The sequence below is a fragment of the Pelophylax lessonae genome (genome assembly GCF_965119305.1).
Source record: "Pelophylax lessonae genome assembly, chromosome: 1".
NCBI lineage: Eukaryota > Metazoa > Chordata > Amphibia > Anura > Ranidae > Pelophylax > Pelophylax lessonae.
Genome location: NC_138768.1, coordinates 165,065,697 through 165,084,653, shown reverse-complemented (window position 1 = coordinate 165,084,653; position 18,957 = coordinate 165,065,697). Strand labels below are relative to the sequence as shown.

Here is an 18,957-nt window from a genome sequence, read left to right as displayed (position 1 = left end):
AGATTTGTGGCTCTGTGCACAGAGGCATGACTCGTGACCTCACATCACGTACTGACGTCACATGCATGCATGTGCCGCCTTCACAAACCCAAAACAGAGAGGGCCAGCTTTGCTTTTGCATCAGGTTTCTCAAACCTTTGAATGCCGGCGCTTTATGTGATAATGGCTAAGACCCTCCTCTTCCTGACCTTGTTGAAAAGGGGCGGAGCATGACTGACCTTAACCACATGCCGACTGCTCACATGGAGCGTACTGCGGCAAAGTGACTCGATATCGTCCAGCGTCATAGACCTACGTCGCTGGACTCCTCCCCTTGTGGGCGGGGCGTGCGCGCTGCCGGAGGCTTGCTCCTGCTGTATTCAGACACAGCGGGAGTCGGGCCAGGGGAGGAGAGGCGGTGATCACCGCCGCTCTTCCCCGATCGCCGACGATTGAGTGAGGAGATCCTACTGCTTGTGTAAACAAAGTGGGCGGATTACAGGATTCAGCATAGCTGAACCTGTGATCTGTGCCTGTGTCACACAGTCCCCTCCCCCCACACACGTCAGTAAGCACCAGGCATATATTTAACCCCTTGATAACCAATAAAGTTAACCCCTTCCCTGCCAGTGTCATTATTACAGTAACAGTGCATATTCATAGCACTGATTACTGTAGTAATGTCACTGGTACCCCCAAAAGTGTCAAAAACGTCAGTTAGGGGTCCGATCTGTCCGTCGCAATGTCGCAGTCCCGCAAAAAAAAAATCGCAGATTGCCGCCATCACTAGTTAAAAAAGAACAAACAATAAAAATGATTACATTTCCCGTAGTTAGTAGCTGCGATAACTTTTGCGCAAACCAATCAAAATACGCTAATTGTGATTTTTTTTTACCAAACATATGTAGCAGAAAACAAATTGGCCTAAAATGTTAAAAAATTTTGATTTTTACATTTTTTTGGGGGGAATTTCATATAAAAAATGTGAAAAATATTGTTATTTTTTCAAAATTGTCGCTCTTTTTTTGTTTATAGCACAAAAAGTAAAAAGTCGCACAGTGAACAAATACCACCAAAAGAAAGCTCTATTTGTGGGGAAAAAAGGAAGGACATAAATTTAATTTGGGTACAGCATCGCACGACTACGCAATTGTCCGTTATAAAAACGCAGTGCCGAATCACAAAATATGGCCTGGTCAGGTATGGGGTAAAATCTTCCGGTCTTAAAGCGGTTAAAAATACGCTCATTGAGAATTTTTTTGTCAAAGACATGTAGCTAAATACATTTCGGCCTAAATATATGACAAAAATTGAATATATTGGATATTTTGTAACTGTCAAAGTAGAAAAATATTGTTATTTTTTCAAAATTGTCGCTCTTTTTTTATTAATATTGCAAAAAATGAAAAGCGCAGAGGTGATCAAATACCGCCAAAAGAAAGCTCTGTTTGTGGGGAAAAAAAGGACGCAAATTTTGTTTGGGTACGGCGTTGCATGACCGCGCAATTGTCAGTTAAAGTCGCACAGTGCCAAGTTGCAAAAAGTGGCCTGGACGTAAAGCAGGAAAATCCTCCGGTTCTGAAGTGGTTAAAATGATGCCCCCCCTGAAAAAAGTTCTGCGGACGCCCATGTAAGGGAAGGAAGAGAGGGCAAGAAAAACAAGGAAAAAAGAAGGAGGGAGGGTTTTTTTTTCTTTTTTTTGTTATTTGTTTTGTTTTTTATTTTATCTTTATATAATATGTTGATATGGAAAGAAAGAATTTAAAAAATAAAGTCTGAAAAAATAAAATGTTCATAAGCGTCTGTACAAACTCTAAAAAAACCCCCATAAAGAGGACCACAGATGCACAGCTCAAGTGTGAATGCAGCAGTGTCTGTGCTTTTCATCTGCAAACTTCTAGATGAATTGTCCCCATGTATTGAAGTAAGATGCTCAACTTGACATTCAGGCAAGCAAGGTTATCAGCAGGAGAGCTCCGCCATAGCCGCCCTATGCTTCTCTCATGACAGGTTTCCTTTAAAACTTATTACAATAGCGGTTTGTTCCAATGGTCTCGTATTCAGCTGCAGAGTTTTCAAAGAGTTTGAATAGAGAAATGCCTTTGCTGTTGCTGCTTTCTCCATCCAGCCTGTAGGTGGGTGTGTTTCACAGAGAGAAGCAGTGGGAATGAATCTGTCAGCCAGTCATACAGCTAATTAGCTCAGCCTACAACAAAGATAAGCAAGTTAGGGAGGAGGACCCCTGAGGGTCTTTAGATTCTGGCCTATGTCTGATTGGCAGATGTTAAAAGAGATTTCTCCGTAATCCAGAGCATCAATGAAGTGCACACATTCAGCGGAGGGATGGGATAAAGCAGGCATGAGGACAGTACTGTGTGCATGCAGCTACAAGGCTTCACATTCAGCATGGACAGGACTCTGGACTCTCTACAACTTCTAGTCACCCAGGTCCTGCCACAGAGTGACCCCAGCCTGGTCTTCAGAGACCGTAAGTATGGCATAGTCCAACTCCTCAAAGTCTGTCTCTGGGATTCCGCAATCATTTATAGTGTTTGTAGTTCAAAGATATTTCCTAATCTTTTATAACTGTGTGATGGAGGAGAAGTCAAATGGACATTTTAAGCATCTTTTGACATGATAGTGATTTGTTGACTGTTTTTTTGCACAACAGCTGCTACTACTGTGGTTTGTTATAGTTTGTAATGTTTGTTGTTGTTTTTTATATATAGTATTATAAATAAATAAGTTGCGCTAAAGTTTTATTTATTTATATCTTGTTTAGTTGTTTGTCGCAATTTAAGTTGCTGCTCATTTAGAGGAGTTAGCGCAGTTATCCCCTTTCTTCTTCTTTTTATATATAGTGACAGCTCACTCTTTGGTTGCCTTTGTTTGGTGACAATCTGACTTATGGTGACCATAAGTGCTTGAATAAATGATCGATTTCTTTTCCCATTAATCTAAAGTTGACAACCCATTCATATGTTGAATGACATGACACACGGGGAAAGTGGATTTTCATTAAAAGTTGGAAAATGCGTTCGTAAATTATCGATTGCATCTCTGTTTTCACCTTGCAGTCTCATAATCTGGTAGATAGAAATACGATCGAATACATGGCTGTTGCAACATGATCGATAACTTGTCATTCTGGCTGATCGACTCAGTTTGATCAAATCCAATTTTAAGTCTAAATCAATCGGAAGGGAAGTTTTACAAATTTGATTGTTTGCCTATTCAATTGTTTTGATCAAATCACACATTGATAATAAATAAAAGCATGTATGTCCACCATTGGATTAACCAATCCAATCACTGATGCACAACTTTTGTTGGCATTATTCTAAAATCTCTCTGTGACCAAGACATCCATGCATTTCGTTTCTATGGTGAAAAGAGAACAGAGCATTATCAACACGTGTGCTTCATCCATCCATCAGCCGAATTGGATAGAGGACTGGGGTAGTACTGTTATGCAATTTTTGATGGCCAGATGTCTTTCCAACCATTATTCTTGGTGAAATATCTGCCTGTCTGTGGCCACCTTAAGACTTGATCAAGCTCTGGCTTACCACCTGTTGTAAAATTAAACCCCCCCCCCCCCCCCCCAGCAGTTCTTTGCAGCAGACCATGCAGTATTCCTGCATGGATTAATATTATTATAACCCCTATATATAAAAATGAGTGTGCTATGCCTGTTTGCCTAATTCTTGCACATTGTAAAGGGTATCCACACATACTAGATCTTGGCTTTGTGTTTGATTACAGAATACACAATGATAGACATCCTGCAGTTCCCATGCTAGCAGGACATTCTGAGTCTTTTATTGCCACATCAGCTAGCAGCTGACAAGCCACAGGTTGCCACAGATTGTAAGGATGCCTAATTTCATACGAGTGACTTAACTATTACATTATCATTCCTTTGCTGTAAAATAAAATCAATATTATAGCCATTGTTCTACTGTGACTAATGCAGCTACGTTTAAAATAATTTTCAGTTCCAGACATATAAATCAGTAGCTGTTATTCCCAGATTTAATATATTCAGTACGGTGCATGAAAATACCATCTTTTGGCATCCCGAATCAATTAAATTTACAATAGGAGTCCCAACAGTGGTACATCCATAGGCTTATTTAACATGGTATAGGAGAAATAAGTGCAAGGTGCAATCACATACAGAACAAGTCAACTGATTCTAGTTTACTAGAAATAGAACATTATTGTTTGTTATCTGATTGGTTACAGCAACTTGTACATCACTATTGTTCTAGATAGATAGATAGATAGATAGATAGATAGATAGATAGATAGATAGATAGATAGATAGATAGATAGATAGATAGATAGATAGATAGATAGATAGATAGATAGATAGATAGATAGAGTGGGTAATAAATTCTTACATTTTTATTATGATTTATATATTACTATCATTTTTTTTTTCACATGGTTCTGGTGATTTATGGTTCATTTCAATTTTTGCTGTAACTGTAACATATATTTGTCTTGAGAAAACAGAACAGCGCAGAGCCTTATTAGAGAATGTTTAGAAAGTAAACATTATCTTATTGCACCTATTAAGCAGTAATATCCTATTGCCTCCCAGGCTGAGAGTGGGAGATGTTTCTCTTATTCGAGAAAAATGTGAGTTACTATTAATGAAACCGATCCATTCTATACAAGACTCCCCCAGTCTACCGCATAGAGGAGTTTGGGAACGAAATCCCCAAGGATTACTTTATCCTAGATGTATATGGATCATAACAGCAATAATCCAGGAAGTTGTAATTCATAAAATAACTTTTGTAGCGGTATTGGGGCTGATTTGTAGAAAAGGAACAAAGCAGAAAAAGAGCTGTTGCCCCCAGCAACAACATGACCTTGTCTTCGGTTGCTTGTCCTCCATCAGGAAAGTGAATAATGGAATCTGATTACTATGGGCAATGATCCAAATGTTCTTTAGTTCCACTCAGCCTAAATGGAGCTGATTTATGAAGACTGGACCAAAGGAACTAGAGTGAAAATGAAACATTTGCCTATAGCAACAAATCATATATTAAAACGGAGAGTTAATAGCCATCTGATTGCTAGGGGCAGCCATGCCACTTTGGCTGTTGGTTTTCTTCACCAGACCTAGTATGCTGTAGGCAACCAAGCTTGGTGACATTTAATCTTGTTTATGAAAACTGGAGCATAGAGACATGAAACTGTTTTCCCTGGCAGAGATGTCAATTTTCTAGAGTTGATTTATTAAAACTGGACTAAAGGAACTAGAGTGGATGTGAAACTCCACTCTAGTAATATGATGTATTGCCTGTAGCAATAAATCATACAAAGAATAAGGATTGCTAGGGGCACTAAGTCACTTTGGCTATAGTTTGTATACACACGCTTTAGATTCCTGTAGGCAACCAAGCTTGGTGGTGTTGATTGCATAGGAGTTAATTTCAATGTATTTGGGAATTTTTCTTTCAAAATCAATTAATTTCAGTGGCTATCCAAAGCGTGGAAACACGGAATTGCTTTTCCTGGAAACCAGATATTTATTTTCTGGAATTGATTTAGAAAAGTTGGGTCAAAGGTACTGAGTAATTGTGTAATTGTTGCCTATAGCAACAAATCATATATTAAAGCTGAAGGATAATAGCCAAATCATTGCATAAAACAACTTTAACACTTTGGCTATAGATTCTGTACACCAGACCTAGTGTGCTACAGGAGTCAAAGCCTGGGGACAGTGAGGCTGACTTATAAAAACTGTAACAAAGAGACACAGAAGTGCTACCCACCACAATCAAACAGTGATTTGCTAGGTTTAATTTATGAAAACTTCTTGGTCAGTGCATAGTTCTGAGACCACTACTTAGCAGAATCACCAGCATGGGACCAGTAAAACCTGTTCTCCTCATCTCTTAGGTAGGTAATTACTAACACCTGTAATCCTTATAGCTCTCCTTTAAAGGGACATTTCTCCCCTGACCATTAATGTGTGGTAATGTTACAATTTACACTGTGTGTTTCCAATCTGCTTATTAATATGATTCATTTCGTTCCATGCTGAGAATATGTAATTTAGCCCCCTTTTACGTAGACATCAGGAGGGCAGTAAAAACAGGCCAACTGCCTACTGAAAGCCTACCATGGCTGTCAAAGGGAGCGGTACACATGCTCCAGCTTACCTGCTTTGCTTTGTGGAGCAAGCAAATTTAACCTGGCTCATCAAGTTTGACAGGTGGCACCACCTGTCAAACATGCCCACTGGGATCAATGGCACTGTACCGCAACTGTGAGCCGAACGCTTGCCTCTCGTTTACATCACCATAGTTCAATACAAGTTCCTCCTTGAAACTGAAAAAAAAAAACTTACACATTTAAGAAAAAACACCTGCATTTGGAAGGTGGCAGGATTTATTTTTTACAGAATGCATTTTCTGCATTAAGGTACAAAACCTTTTAGGTGCAGCTGCCCCCCCCCCCCACAAATACTTGTCAGCTTCTGACCTTGCTCCAGTTATGTGCACGTGAGCAGCGGCACTGCTCTCTTTCTTACTCCTCACTGAACAGTGGGAGCCATTGTCTCCTGCTGCTATCAATCAAATCCAGTGACAAGGTAGGTGGAGGAGGTGACACACACAGTGTGGCTAAAAATCGTGCCCGCATAAGTACCCCCCTATCAAGCTGCTTGCTTGGGGGGGGGGGGGTACTCAAAGAGGGGAGGAGCTGGAAGCATTGGTTGGGGGCCCCAGAAGAAGATGACTGGGCTGCTCTGGGCAGCGTGATTTGGCATTGCTGGAAGATTGGTCAAAGTAGTGGAAACTGCAGTTTAAGGTTTCTAAATGCAAAATAATGCACTTAGGGAAATAGAATCAACAACATTGGGGGTACAGATTTTGCCAGCACTACAGAGGAAATGGATTTGGGGTATTTATTTCAGATGATTGCAAAATGAGCAAACTCATAGAATTCTAGGATGCATCACTAGAGGGATCACCAGCAGGAGGAAGGAGGTTCTGATTCCCCCTATATAGATCTTTAGTTAAACCTCATTTAGAATACTGTGTCCAGTTCTGGAGACCTCACTTACAGAAAGATATTGATAAAATATAACGAGTCCAGAGATGGGTAAAAAAAATGGTGAAAGGTTTGGGTGATAAAACATATTGAGAGTGACTTCAGGAACTTAATATGTACAGTCTGGAGGAAAGAAGGGAATGGGGATACATGATTGAAACCTTAATATACATTAAGGGGGTGAATAAGGTTCAGGAGGGCAGTTTTTTTCAAGTTGAAACCAAAATCAAGAACATGGTGACATGACCTCAAACTATCAGGAAGGAAGTTCAAAACTATTCTTAGAAAGTATTATTTTACTTAGTAGTTGATGCTTGTAATAAATCCAGCATTAGTAGTGAGTCAGTCAACAGTAAATGGCTTCAAACATGCTTGGGACAAACCTAGATTTAGTGCCGGTTCACACTTGTGCGATGCGGGAAGGCTGCGAATTTGCAGCCTGTTCCCGCATCGCAAACGCACCCCTGGCAGTTCACACTGCCATATGCGATACGCAGGGGGTGTCAATGAAATGTTAACGACACCCCCAGTTTGATTGCATATCGCAGTGTGATCTGACAGTTCGCACAGGATCGGATCGCACAAGTGTGAACCACTGTGCGATCCGATCCTGATGCGGCTGGAAAAAAGGGTCATGTGCATGTTTGGTGCGGATACAATGCGAATTCAGCCATACAAAGTGTATGGCCGAATTCGCATCCGCACCTCCGATCGCATGTCATGAAGGAGCAGTGCGCTCCGAATTACATGCGATCGGCACACTCGCAAAAGTGTGAACCGGCACTTATGCAAAAAAAAGTTACCGAAAAAAATAAATAAATAAATATGTATATATAAAAAAAATGGACTCAATGGACCAATCATTTATTTTTCTGCTGTAACTTTTATATGTTTCTAAAAGTATAACGTTTATTATTTTAGAAAAATAAAAAGAGAAACTTTAAAATAACTTTATTATATCTACAATTTACACTACTATAATATAAGTTGAAGATATAATCATATTTAGCAGGGGTTCATTGAGACTTCAAATTTATTTCAGAGGTCCCTCTGGGTAAAAGAAAAATAAATGAGAAAGTCTGTAGCACCCTCTAGTGTGTGCTACTAGTGTGAGAGTAAGAAAAGGTATATTCTGGCCAGTAATAACCTGAGTCATTGAATTGGGTCAGGGTTATTAGAGGCCAGGGCTGGATGACTCATCCTGGCAGCTCTCTGGTGCCTATCCCTGGTGTTTGGAAGGTTGGAGAACCTTCTAAAACTAGAAGGTGGTGGTTAGGAGGAGCTGCCATGAATATTTATGGGGCCTCACCCAATCCCCAGAAGTGGGCTGGCAGGGGACTGAGACAATCCCATAAACAAGACATGGACCATTCCAGGATGGAGTTGAGTGGAAGATGGAGACAAAGTGCTGTGGAGAGGCTTGTCGGTGGCCCTTGAGAAAACCAATGCCTGGGAGGCGTGGTACCCTGGGCTGGACGTTCAGGATAGCTGGCCTAGAAGGATCCCACCACAGGAGGCAGTTGGAGGAGAAAGAACCTTTTGGGAGTGGCAGCAAGCAGAGCAAAGACAGACAGTGAGTAGAGATCAGCACTGAGGAGGGACAACACAAGAGGAGAGACTGTCAGCTGTAACAGTGCTCTCTGAAGACAGCAGTGGGCTTAGTCTTCATCCTTGCCCTGGGGAGTCTCCATGGAAGTTTGCCAGTCGGGCAGTACTGGAAAGGTGTGTCAGTCGGCAGGACTGTGGCAGAAAGTCAGTCAGGAGGACTGGGAGGAAGATCTGCCTGAAGTGGCTGGTAGCAGCCAGGTTGGCTAGCATTTTTCTGCAAGCAAATGGAGCTGGGATCAGTAGTCACAGGGAAGCAGGAGGAGGAATGTCATGCTGTTTGCTCACTGCACTACTTTGGCAAAGGTCCGAGAGTTCCTGCCTGTATTGGGTCTTTGCTGGACTAACAATAAAACTGTTAGTTCCCTTAAGATTGAGCGGCAGGTGCTATACTGTGAAAACCAAGTTTGTGCAGGAGGAAGGAAAAGTGGACTTTTTGTAAATAGGGAGGAAGTGTCCCTCTGTTCTAGACATTTTTCAAGTTGGGACTCCCATAATTCCCTATCCCTTCCAAGATATCCACTCCTAATGAAACATTAAAAAAACAAACTAAGGACTGTTTTCTAAGTTAGAGTGTGTTATACACATTTTTTTAAAATTTTAGAACCAAGGAATCTTCTATCTTTAATTGCTCAAATTGCAGAAACGAAACCTCCTATATCAGAAATAGGTTTTGGGGCTCATGCGATGTTCAAGTGTTGTGGACATTTATTTGTGTAGAGGGGTATTACTGCAACAGGGGAGTTTTCAGCTGGGTTTCCTTTTCGTTTTGCCAGCAAGCACATTTATTGCATGTTAAATGTTTTAAGAATTATGTGTGATATACTTGCTCTTGATTTAATATTGCAGAACATTGGTTCCCCAGGGTACCAGCCAAGTCTGACTTTCAGTGTGTGGTCTGTGCTCCGCTTTGTGCCATAGCTTTTATTGGCACTGGATATCTCACATTTTTAAATCCATCTGTGCACACAAGACAGGCAAAGACAAGAATGCAGAAACACATTCATCGCTTGAGATTTATTGTTTAGAATCATTTTATCCTGAGTGCTGGGCAGTATAATACAGAGATTAGGTACACCTGTTATGTCTTTTTTTACAGTAACTTGCAGAAGTTTTAAATTGCAGTGTAATTCATCTAAATACTTAACTTGCTTGACCTCAGCTCACATATAGTGATGGTGTATAAGCTTAAAATATAGTAAAATTATTATTATTATTTTTTTATTTTATTTTTTTTTTGGGGGGGGGGGGGGGGGGAAGACTCATGGTTACTTTATTATCACTCTTGACATTGCTTTTGTAATTATATTACATGGCCATGCATCTACAAGTGAATTGAATACGTTTTTGGTAAAGAGCCAATACAACAGCTATAATAGACCACATGGTAGTTATGGGTGCCAAATGTGCTATTACTTCTTCTATGCCCTGAAAAGCATGGGAAGGCAGCATCTGCTGGTGACATGGCCTGTTGTAAGTCTGCTCATAAAGGAGACATGCACAGTCTGTACAGCTTTATGTTTTGAAAAAAGAATCAGCAGTAGGCATCGTCAGTACAATTATTACTGCAGCTGCCCGCCGAATGTTCCCCAAAAGACTGTTCTTTACCTAATGATCAAGATTTTTTTTTTTTTTTTTTATATTTTGCTATTTTACTTTTTATCTTTTATCACAATTTGCTGATTCCATCATTAGTTGTCTAGTCATTTCAAAGAAGCTTATTTATAATAGATTTCATGCTAAACTAGTTCATACATGGCATACAAAACAATCACAGAACCCATTTCCAGCTGCAGGTGTGTACCTACTGAAATTCCTTCACCCAGTAGTATCCAGAGCCAAACATAAAGGCGGCACTTCTGCTGTTTTGATCTTGATATTCACTATATGTGGTATAAATTCTTAAAGCCAGACTATGACATGACGCTCGCTGCCAAACCTCTCCTACACCTTTGACGTTACTCCCAATAGGGGATTCGTTATGAAGGTGGAGTACTGGAGCAGAGTGGGAGTTATAAATGTGATTCACAATTAAAAAGATGGAAAGGGGGAGAAAAGGAAGGGAGGAGGTGGGAAATAGGAAGGGGAAAGGGAAAAAGAAGGGAGGAGGTGGGAAATGGGAAGGGGAAAGGGAAAAAGAAGGGAGGAGGTGGGAAATGGGAAGGGGAAAGGAAACAAGAAGGGAGGAGGCAGGAAATGGGAAGGGAAAAGGGCAAAAGAAGGGAGGGGATGGGAAATAGGAAGAGGAAAGGGAAAAAGAAGGGAGGAGGTGGGAAATGGAAAGGGAAAAAGAAGGGAGGGGATGGAAAATGGGAAGGGGAAAGGAAAAAGGAAGGGAGGAGGCAGGAAATGGGAAGGGAAAAGGGAAAAAGAAGGGAGGAGATGGGGAATGGTAAGGGTAAAGGAAAAAGGAAGGGAGGAGGTGGGAAATGGGAAGGGAAAAGGGAAAAAGAAGGGAGGGGATGGGGAATGGGAAGGGGATAGGAAAAAGGAAGGGAGGAGGCAGGAAATGGGAAGGGAAAAGGGAAAAAGAAGGGATGGGATGGGGAATGGGAAGGGGAAAGGAAAAAGGAAGGGAGGAGGTGGGAAATGGGAAGGGGAAAGGAAAAAGGAAGGGAGGAAATGGGAAGGGGAAAGGGAAAAGGAAGAGGGGAGGTGGGAAATGGAAAAGGGAAAGGGAAAAGTTAGTGAGGAGGTGGGAAATAGAAAGGGGAAAAGGGAGGGAGGAGGTAGGAAATGGGATGGGTAAAGAGTTACGGAAGGGAGAAGGAAGTGGGAGAGTTGAGGGGGAAGAAAAAGGAAAGGAAGAAAGAAGGCAAGAAGAAGAAAAAAGGGGAGGGGAAGAAGAGGGAGAAGAGGGAGGAAAAGGAAAAAAACTGTAAAAAAAGGGGGTGAGCAGGGAGATAGAAGGAGAGGGGGGTCTTACAATATCTAACCTATATCCAGACAGTTACACATAATAGTGAGAGACTCCCATTCTAAAGTAAGGGGAAAAGGAGAGTTCAGTATAAAAGTTCAGAATACTTCTTTCCTACTGAGTGTAGGACAGTATACCCTTTTATGGGATTATCTACCCTTTTCGTAATTATGTGATAAAAGTATTTGTTTCCAATGATTTCCTACATTTGTTTTCTTTGCAGGTTTAATGACATAAATGGAATCTCTTAAGCAATCACAGAGTCTTCTGGTGGTTCTACCCACATAATATATCTGACATTCAATACATGTCAGTAGATAAAATACATATCTGGTATTGTTAACTGATCGTTTAATCTTACATGTTTTCTGGATAACACAATATTTTAGGTATATGGATCTTCTAGAAGCTGACAATGACAACACGTCTATTTAATCAAATCTGTACATCCAGTAGTTCTCAACCAGGTGGTCGAACTCTGTTTCTCCTAAAAATAAAAAAATAAAAAAAAATGGCCTGAGCCGGCCACTTTTGCCCCTCCACAGCCCAGCGCTCCCATGAGCGAGGAGGGGGCAGAGCAGAGAGCGGTGACTGACAGTCAGCAGCTCTCTGCCCAGGGAGCTTTCAGAACCGAGCGATCGGCGGTGTTCGATGGCTCGGTTGTTAGTGCAGAGGCGCTGGGGAACAGATGCAGCATCAGAACGATGCTGCATCCACCTAGGTAAGTATTAATGTGGGGAAAATACCAAACCCATACATAGATTTCTTCAGAAGAATGTTGCAGCAAAGTTAATTTGCAGGGGCCCCTAAAGTAGATCACAATGCAGTTTCTGTCTTTGTGTAAGAGGCCAGAAGAAAAGATCAGCAGTGATGGGGAGATCTTCCAACCATTGTCCAACCAGCCTGGAACTTCTCACCTACAGAAACTGTGGCGTGGCACTGGAACTCAAATTCAAACAATCTACTCTGCCTTTATGTCCCTAGTAGTTCTAATCAGTCATGCAACTGGACCTATACCTATTAAAAGTAGCTGCCTAACTTGGCTTTAGCCTATGCTGGTTATTGAGCCGTAAGCTAAAACTAACTGTAGAAACCAAAACCAGAAGGGACAGAGCTAACTAAAAAAACAGGAGCTGCATATAAACTGTATTGCAAAAATCAGGTTCACTTATTAATATACAGCAATGTGACCACTACACACGCACACGGAAGCACATCTGCTATAGTGCATGGAAGATAACAAAAAGAGAGATATACTTCTGTCACCAGTTTTATATTATATATAGAGATATATATATATATATATATGCAGTATCTCACAAAAGTGAGTACACCCCTCACATTTTTGTAAATATTTTATTATATCTTTTAATGGGACAACACTGAAGAAATTACACTTTGCTACAATGTAAAGTAGTGAGTGTACAGCTTGTATAACAGTGTAAATTTGCTGTCCCCTCAAAATAACTCAACACACAGCCATTAATATCTAAACCGCTGACAACAAAAGTGAGCACACCCTAAGTAAAAATGTCTGAATTGGGCCCAATTAGCCATTTTCCCTCCCCGTTATCATGTAACTCGTTAGTGTTACAAGGTCTCATGTGTGAATGGGGAGCAGGTGTGTTAAATTTGGTGTTATCGCTCTCACTCTCTCATACTGGTCACTGGAAGTTCAACATGGCACTTCATAGCAAAGAAATCTCTGAGGATCTGAAAAAAAGAATTGTTGCTCTACGTAAAGATGGCCTAGGCAATTAGAGGAATGCCAAGACCCTGAAACTGAGCTGCAGCATGAAGGCCAAGACCAGACAGCGGTTTAACGGGACAGGTTCCTCTCAGAACAGGCCTCGCCACTCTTAACCAAAGAAGTTAAGTGCATGTGCCCAGCGTCATATCCAGAGGTTGTCTTTGGGAAATAGACGGATGAGTGCTGCCGGCACTGGGGAGCTACAGTTCATTGAGGGAACCATGAATGCCAACATGTACTGTGACATACTGAAGCAGAGCATGATCCCCTCACTTCGGAGACTGGGTCGCAGGGTATTATTCCAACATAACAATGACCCCAAATACACCTCCAAGAGGACCACTGCCTTGCTAAAGAAGCTGAGGGTAAAGGTGATGGACTGGCCAAGCATGTCTCCAGACCTAAACCCTATTGAGCATTTGTGGAGCATTCTCAAACGGAAGGTGGAGGAGCTCAAGGTCTCTAACATCCACCAGCTCCGTTATGTGGTCACGGAGGAGTGGAAAAGGGCTCCAGTGGTAACCTGTGAAGCTCTGGTGAACTCCATGCCCAAGAGGGTTAAGGCAGTGCTGGAAAATAATGGTGGCAACACAAAATATTGACACTTTGGGCCAAATTTGGACATTTAAATTTAGGGGTGTACTCACTTTTCTTGCCAGCAGTTAAGACCATAATGGCTATGTGTTGAGGTATTTTGAGGGGACAACACATTTACACTGTTATACAAGCTGCACTCACTACTTTACATTGTAGCAAAGTTTCATTTCTTCAGTGTTGTCACATGAAAAGATATAATAAAATATTTACAAAAATGGGAGGGGTGTACTCATTTTTGTGAGATACTGTGTGTGTGTGTGTATGTGTGTATATATATATATATATATATATATATATATATGTATCAAGAGAGAGAGTGTGTTTGTGTATATATACTGTATACACACACACACACACACAAGCTATGGGCAGCAATAGTAAACTATTGAAAATAGAAGGGGCACTTTCCTATTAATCCATTCTGGTCTGGACTTTGCAGCAGCTTTTTCATGGACAAGACTTGTGGTCTCAGACTATCTCTTTCCAGATGCTTCTTATGGGGTTTTCAACCCAACAACCCAAAGACAGGAAGCGCATACATAATATATCCACAGCCCAGGCATTTACAAATACTGACAGTAGAGATCAGTAGATCCCTAAGCTCCCTTTTTGATTTCTTGTTCATTTTGTGATAGATGATCACTTTCTTTTTTTTACGTAAACCTATATGTCCTCTCCCCAAGAATGCCAGTCTCAAAGCTGCAGATCTTCTTTTAAATGTGCTTGTACAGTTCCTTTTCATTCTAATAAATAGTTTTTTTGGAACTGCTTTAATGATAGGCCTAGGGCCACAGCTTGCTGTATGAAGGAAAGCATACCAAGAGATCAGTTTTCTGTATATCTCAGCTGTCTTGTTATTAACTACACCTCTTAATGCCAAATACAAAAAAAGTCGATTGTAATCATTCTGATAACAGTATAGGTAATCAACCCATTTTGAAGCCACCAGATAGAATGTAATGAAAAAACAAAAGAATGGACAATCTAAATGAGCTATTATCCCAAATATTGGGGCTATTCCTAACATCCCTGGGACATATACAAGGGTGGGGAATGAGGGTCGAACACCCCTGCAAAGTGTCCACCCAGGGTGCAGCCTGGCGGCCACTTTAAGGGGTGGCAGCCACCCAATCCAGGCATCCTTGTAACAGCTTATTCCTTCTTCCTCAGGCCATGAATACACAACTTGGCTAGGAAAGTGGAAGAACATAATTTTCTAATTTTGCTGCACAACTGGGCTTTTAGCCCTGCCCAGTGGACACAGGGCATAGGCTGCATGCTGCAGGGAGCCAAAAAAGGAGAGAAAGCTGCTGTATAGAATGAGAAGCAGAGAGAGAGTCACCAGGGACCTGGAGCAAGCACACCATTGCAGGGTTGTGTGCAGTGGCAAAAAAAAAAAAGTCAGTTAATGTCATAATGTGCTAGTATGCACTGCGTGCTAGCAAATTATGGCACACCTAAGCCTAGTCCACATGGGCCGAATGTCAGGCAGTTTCTATTGAACCGGCATGTTTGGCCCATGCGTAGGGATTTCAGAAATCGCCTAAAAGTGGGCGAGTAGGAGATAGCCGGACAGATTGGGGTACAGAGTTCCAGAGGGTGGGAGAGGCTCAAGAGAAATCTTGGAGGCGTGCATGGGAGGAGGTGACAAACGACCTAGAAAGCAGGAGGTCTTGGGAGGAGCAAAAAGAACAATTTGGTTGGTATATTGGGATGTGGGGCCAAAAGGAAAGTTCAGAGTCCAGGATTACACCTAGCACTCTTGCATGTGTGAATGGTGCACATTTGAAGATATTTATTGTACCTACAGGTATATTATTATAAGCTTACCTGCAGGTACATTTAACAAATCAGATATTTAGCTGCCATAGACTATGTGGGGTTTGGCACTATGTTCAGTTTAAGTGGATTTTCTTACCAAAACTATATAATATGAGGTCAAACCTAAACACTTTCAATTTGTATGCAATCTGGCAGGCCCTTGCACTACATAGGAAAGGTAAATCTGAAGGAAATCTAACCACAAATGTTGGATAGTGTGTATCCAGCTTTAGCCATAACTGTATGTTTTGTAATTTCTAAAGGAGACGTATGCTGAGAGTCAAACAAAGGCTTCCATTGCTGTCCTCCTTATGAAAATACTAGTGGTCTGACTTTCTCTGCCTTCAATATTCTCTCAGTCACATGCAGCAAGGAAAATCAGAGGTCCTGGTCTGCACACTTGTTCACTGAGGTAACAGCCATTGAAACCATTGGATCAGGATGACATCCAGGAAATTAGCATTTTCAGAATCAGCAATGGCTGATAGTACAGGTTTCCCTTAAGGTCTTTTCAACCACTAGGGGCTGCCCAAGATTAATATTTGGATACCTGGCACTTGCTCATCTCACTGTAAGGGAAGTGTTAATGTCATTGTTATCCTAACAGTAATCTCATAGGGCCAATTCACAGCTTCTCAGTGAAGCAAAAAGTAGAAATGGCTACAAGTCTTGTTTTATCAGTGCGTCGGGGTTTGCTGAACGCTGTTTACAATTTACATTAGAGCTCATTGAATTCAACATACTAGTAAACGTGATATTTTTTATTAGGGCCAGTTCACACTATAGAAACGCAGTCCAGAAGCATTCTAGATGGTTTTCTGCATTTGCGTTTTTAACACGTTAACAGTGTTTCAAAGCATTTTTATGCATTTTTGATGCAGTTCATTGCATTTCCCCCCCTCTTTTTTCTAAACCTTCAATAAGGACATGTATGTTCCAGCGCATTTTTGGTGCATTCAGGTGCATTCCAGTGCGCGTTTGATGCATTTTACAGCGTTCCAGTACAGTCCAGTGCAGGAAGAACGCAGCATGTTCTACCTTTTTTTTTTTTCTGGAACTGGAACTACAAGCACTGGTGTGAAATATGACTTTGGAAACCATATAACCTACTTTATATGCGTTTTTGATTATGAAAATATATACAAACTATGTGTTACTTACATTTAATGGAAAGTGTCTCTTGTGCTGCTGTCAGCTGCCATAGTATAATTCCTAACCCCCCTCCAATACCCCCCAGCAATTCATTCATAAGGGGGGGCAGAAAGGCAGACATTTATGAAAAATGCAAATATTCCTGGCTTTCTGCCGCCCCCCCTTCTTACCCAAGCCTAGAAACTATACTATAACTTCCACAGTGGAAAGCCTCCTCCATTCATAGATCATTTATCATTCATATAAGCTATATTACAAATTCTCTTAATGGAGGAGGGGGGGCAGAAAGGGTGGGCATAGTTGGCACTCTTCATGAATGCCTATCACCGGTCCATCGCTGTTATTTCCTCCCTGCAGCACCAGAAGAATACCACTGTGGCATATGCGAGGGAGCCAGAGGTCTTCGGATTTCGGTTACGATAGCCGACAGAACTAGTTTGCACTTTCGGTTGGGGGATATTAAAAACACAGCTCCACCACCTATTTTTAACACCCCCCATCTCCTGCCCCCTTAAACCCCCCACAACCTCCCCCATAAGCGGCAAAGGCAGTCGGACAGGGTTGTACACATGCTGTGGCCATGATGCTTTGTTTCACAGTGCAGCAAAACAGTACCATTGACGAACATGACCCATTCAAGTCGTAAACTTAGCATTTTGCTTTTGGCTCAGTATTCCCTTTCAAAATGCCCATTTAGCTGTCATAAAAATCAAACATTCAGATCCATGATACTGCCACCTCCTGAATGCCTGTGAGCACACCTGCACCAATCTCTGAAAAAGCGATCCACCGTGGATTGCTCTTTAACCACTTCTGGACCAGAAGGTTTTACCCCCAATAATGACCAGGCCATTTTTTGCGATACAGCACTGCGTTATTTTAACTGACAATTGCGCAGTCGTGCGACACTGTACCCATACAAACCAATGTCTCTTTTCTGCCACAAATAGAGCTTTCTTTTGGTGGTATTTGATCACCTCTGCGATTTTTATTTTTTGCGCTATAACCAAAAAAAAATCGACAATTCTGAAGAAAAACAAAACAATATATTTACTTTCTGCTATAAAACATTCCCAATAAAAAAAATGTAAAAATTAAATTTTTTCATTATTTTATTGCAATTTGTATTCTGCTACATATTTTTGGTAAAGAAAATCCCAAAAAGCGTATATTGATTGGTTTGCGCAAAAGCTATCGTGTCTACAAACTAGGAGAAAGATTTATGTCATTTTTTTTTTTTTTTCACTAGTAATGGTGGCGATCAGCAATTTTTAGCGGGACTGCGACATTGTGGCAGAAGATCAGACACCTGACTGACATTTTTGACACTTTTGGGGGGACCAGTGACATTACTACAGTAATCAGTGCTAAAAATATGCACTGTTACTGTATTAATGACACTGGCGTTGAAGGGGTTAACACCAGGGGCGATCAAAGGGTTAAATGTATCCCTAGGTAGGCTAGGGGGTGCTTTCTAACTGTGTAGGGGATGGGCTTGCTTTATTAACACAGAGACCTGTGTTCCTAAATAGGAGGAACACAGGATCCCTGTGTTCTATACTGACAGAACAGAGGTCTGCCCTGTTAACATCGGCAGACCGTCCTTCTGTCTCCACAGGGAGCGAACGCGGGTGATTGGCTCCCCCACTGATTGGCTCCCCCTGTGGCCAATCGGTGCATCCGCGCACACCCACTAGCTGTCCTGGGAAACGATGTACATGTTTGTCGTTTCATGGATCAGAGCCGACCTGCCGCAGTATAAGTACGGCAGCTAGTCGGCAAGTGGTTAAAAATCAGTGCAGGTGCAAATGATCCCCAGCGGTGCTAAAGCCAGAAGGTCCATTTAGGCTGGCCATACATTATACAATTTTCTTATTCAATTTACCTTTATATTTACCAAAACCATATACTGTAATATGAGGTCAAACCTAAACACTTTCAATGTGTATTTAATCAGGCAGGCCCTTGCAGTAACTAGTTGAAGGTAAATCTCAAGAAAATATAATAAGAAAATTGTATAGTGTATGGCCAAACTTAATTACCGCAATCTGAGTTTTACATT

General features: G+C 41.3%; 1 protein-coding gene across 1 annotated transcript in view; it reads left to right on the top strand.

Moving 5' to 3' along the window:
- Positions 1 to 2,158: 2,158 nt before the first annotated feature.
- The window catches only part of LIX1 (limb and CNS expressed 1), a 247,888-nt gene continuing 231,089 nt past the window's right edge, over positions 2,159 to 18,957 (top strand). Inside the window, exon 1 of the mRNA XM_082258808.1 lies at positions 2,159 to 2,467. Within this exon, the coding sequence (XP_082114934.1) occupies positions 2,359 to 2,467 (109 nt within the window). The 5' untranslated portion in view covers positions 2,159 to 2,358. The remainder of the gene's footprint in view (positions 2,468 to 18,957) is intronic.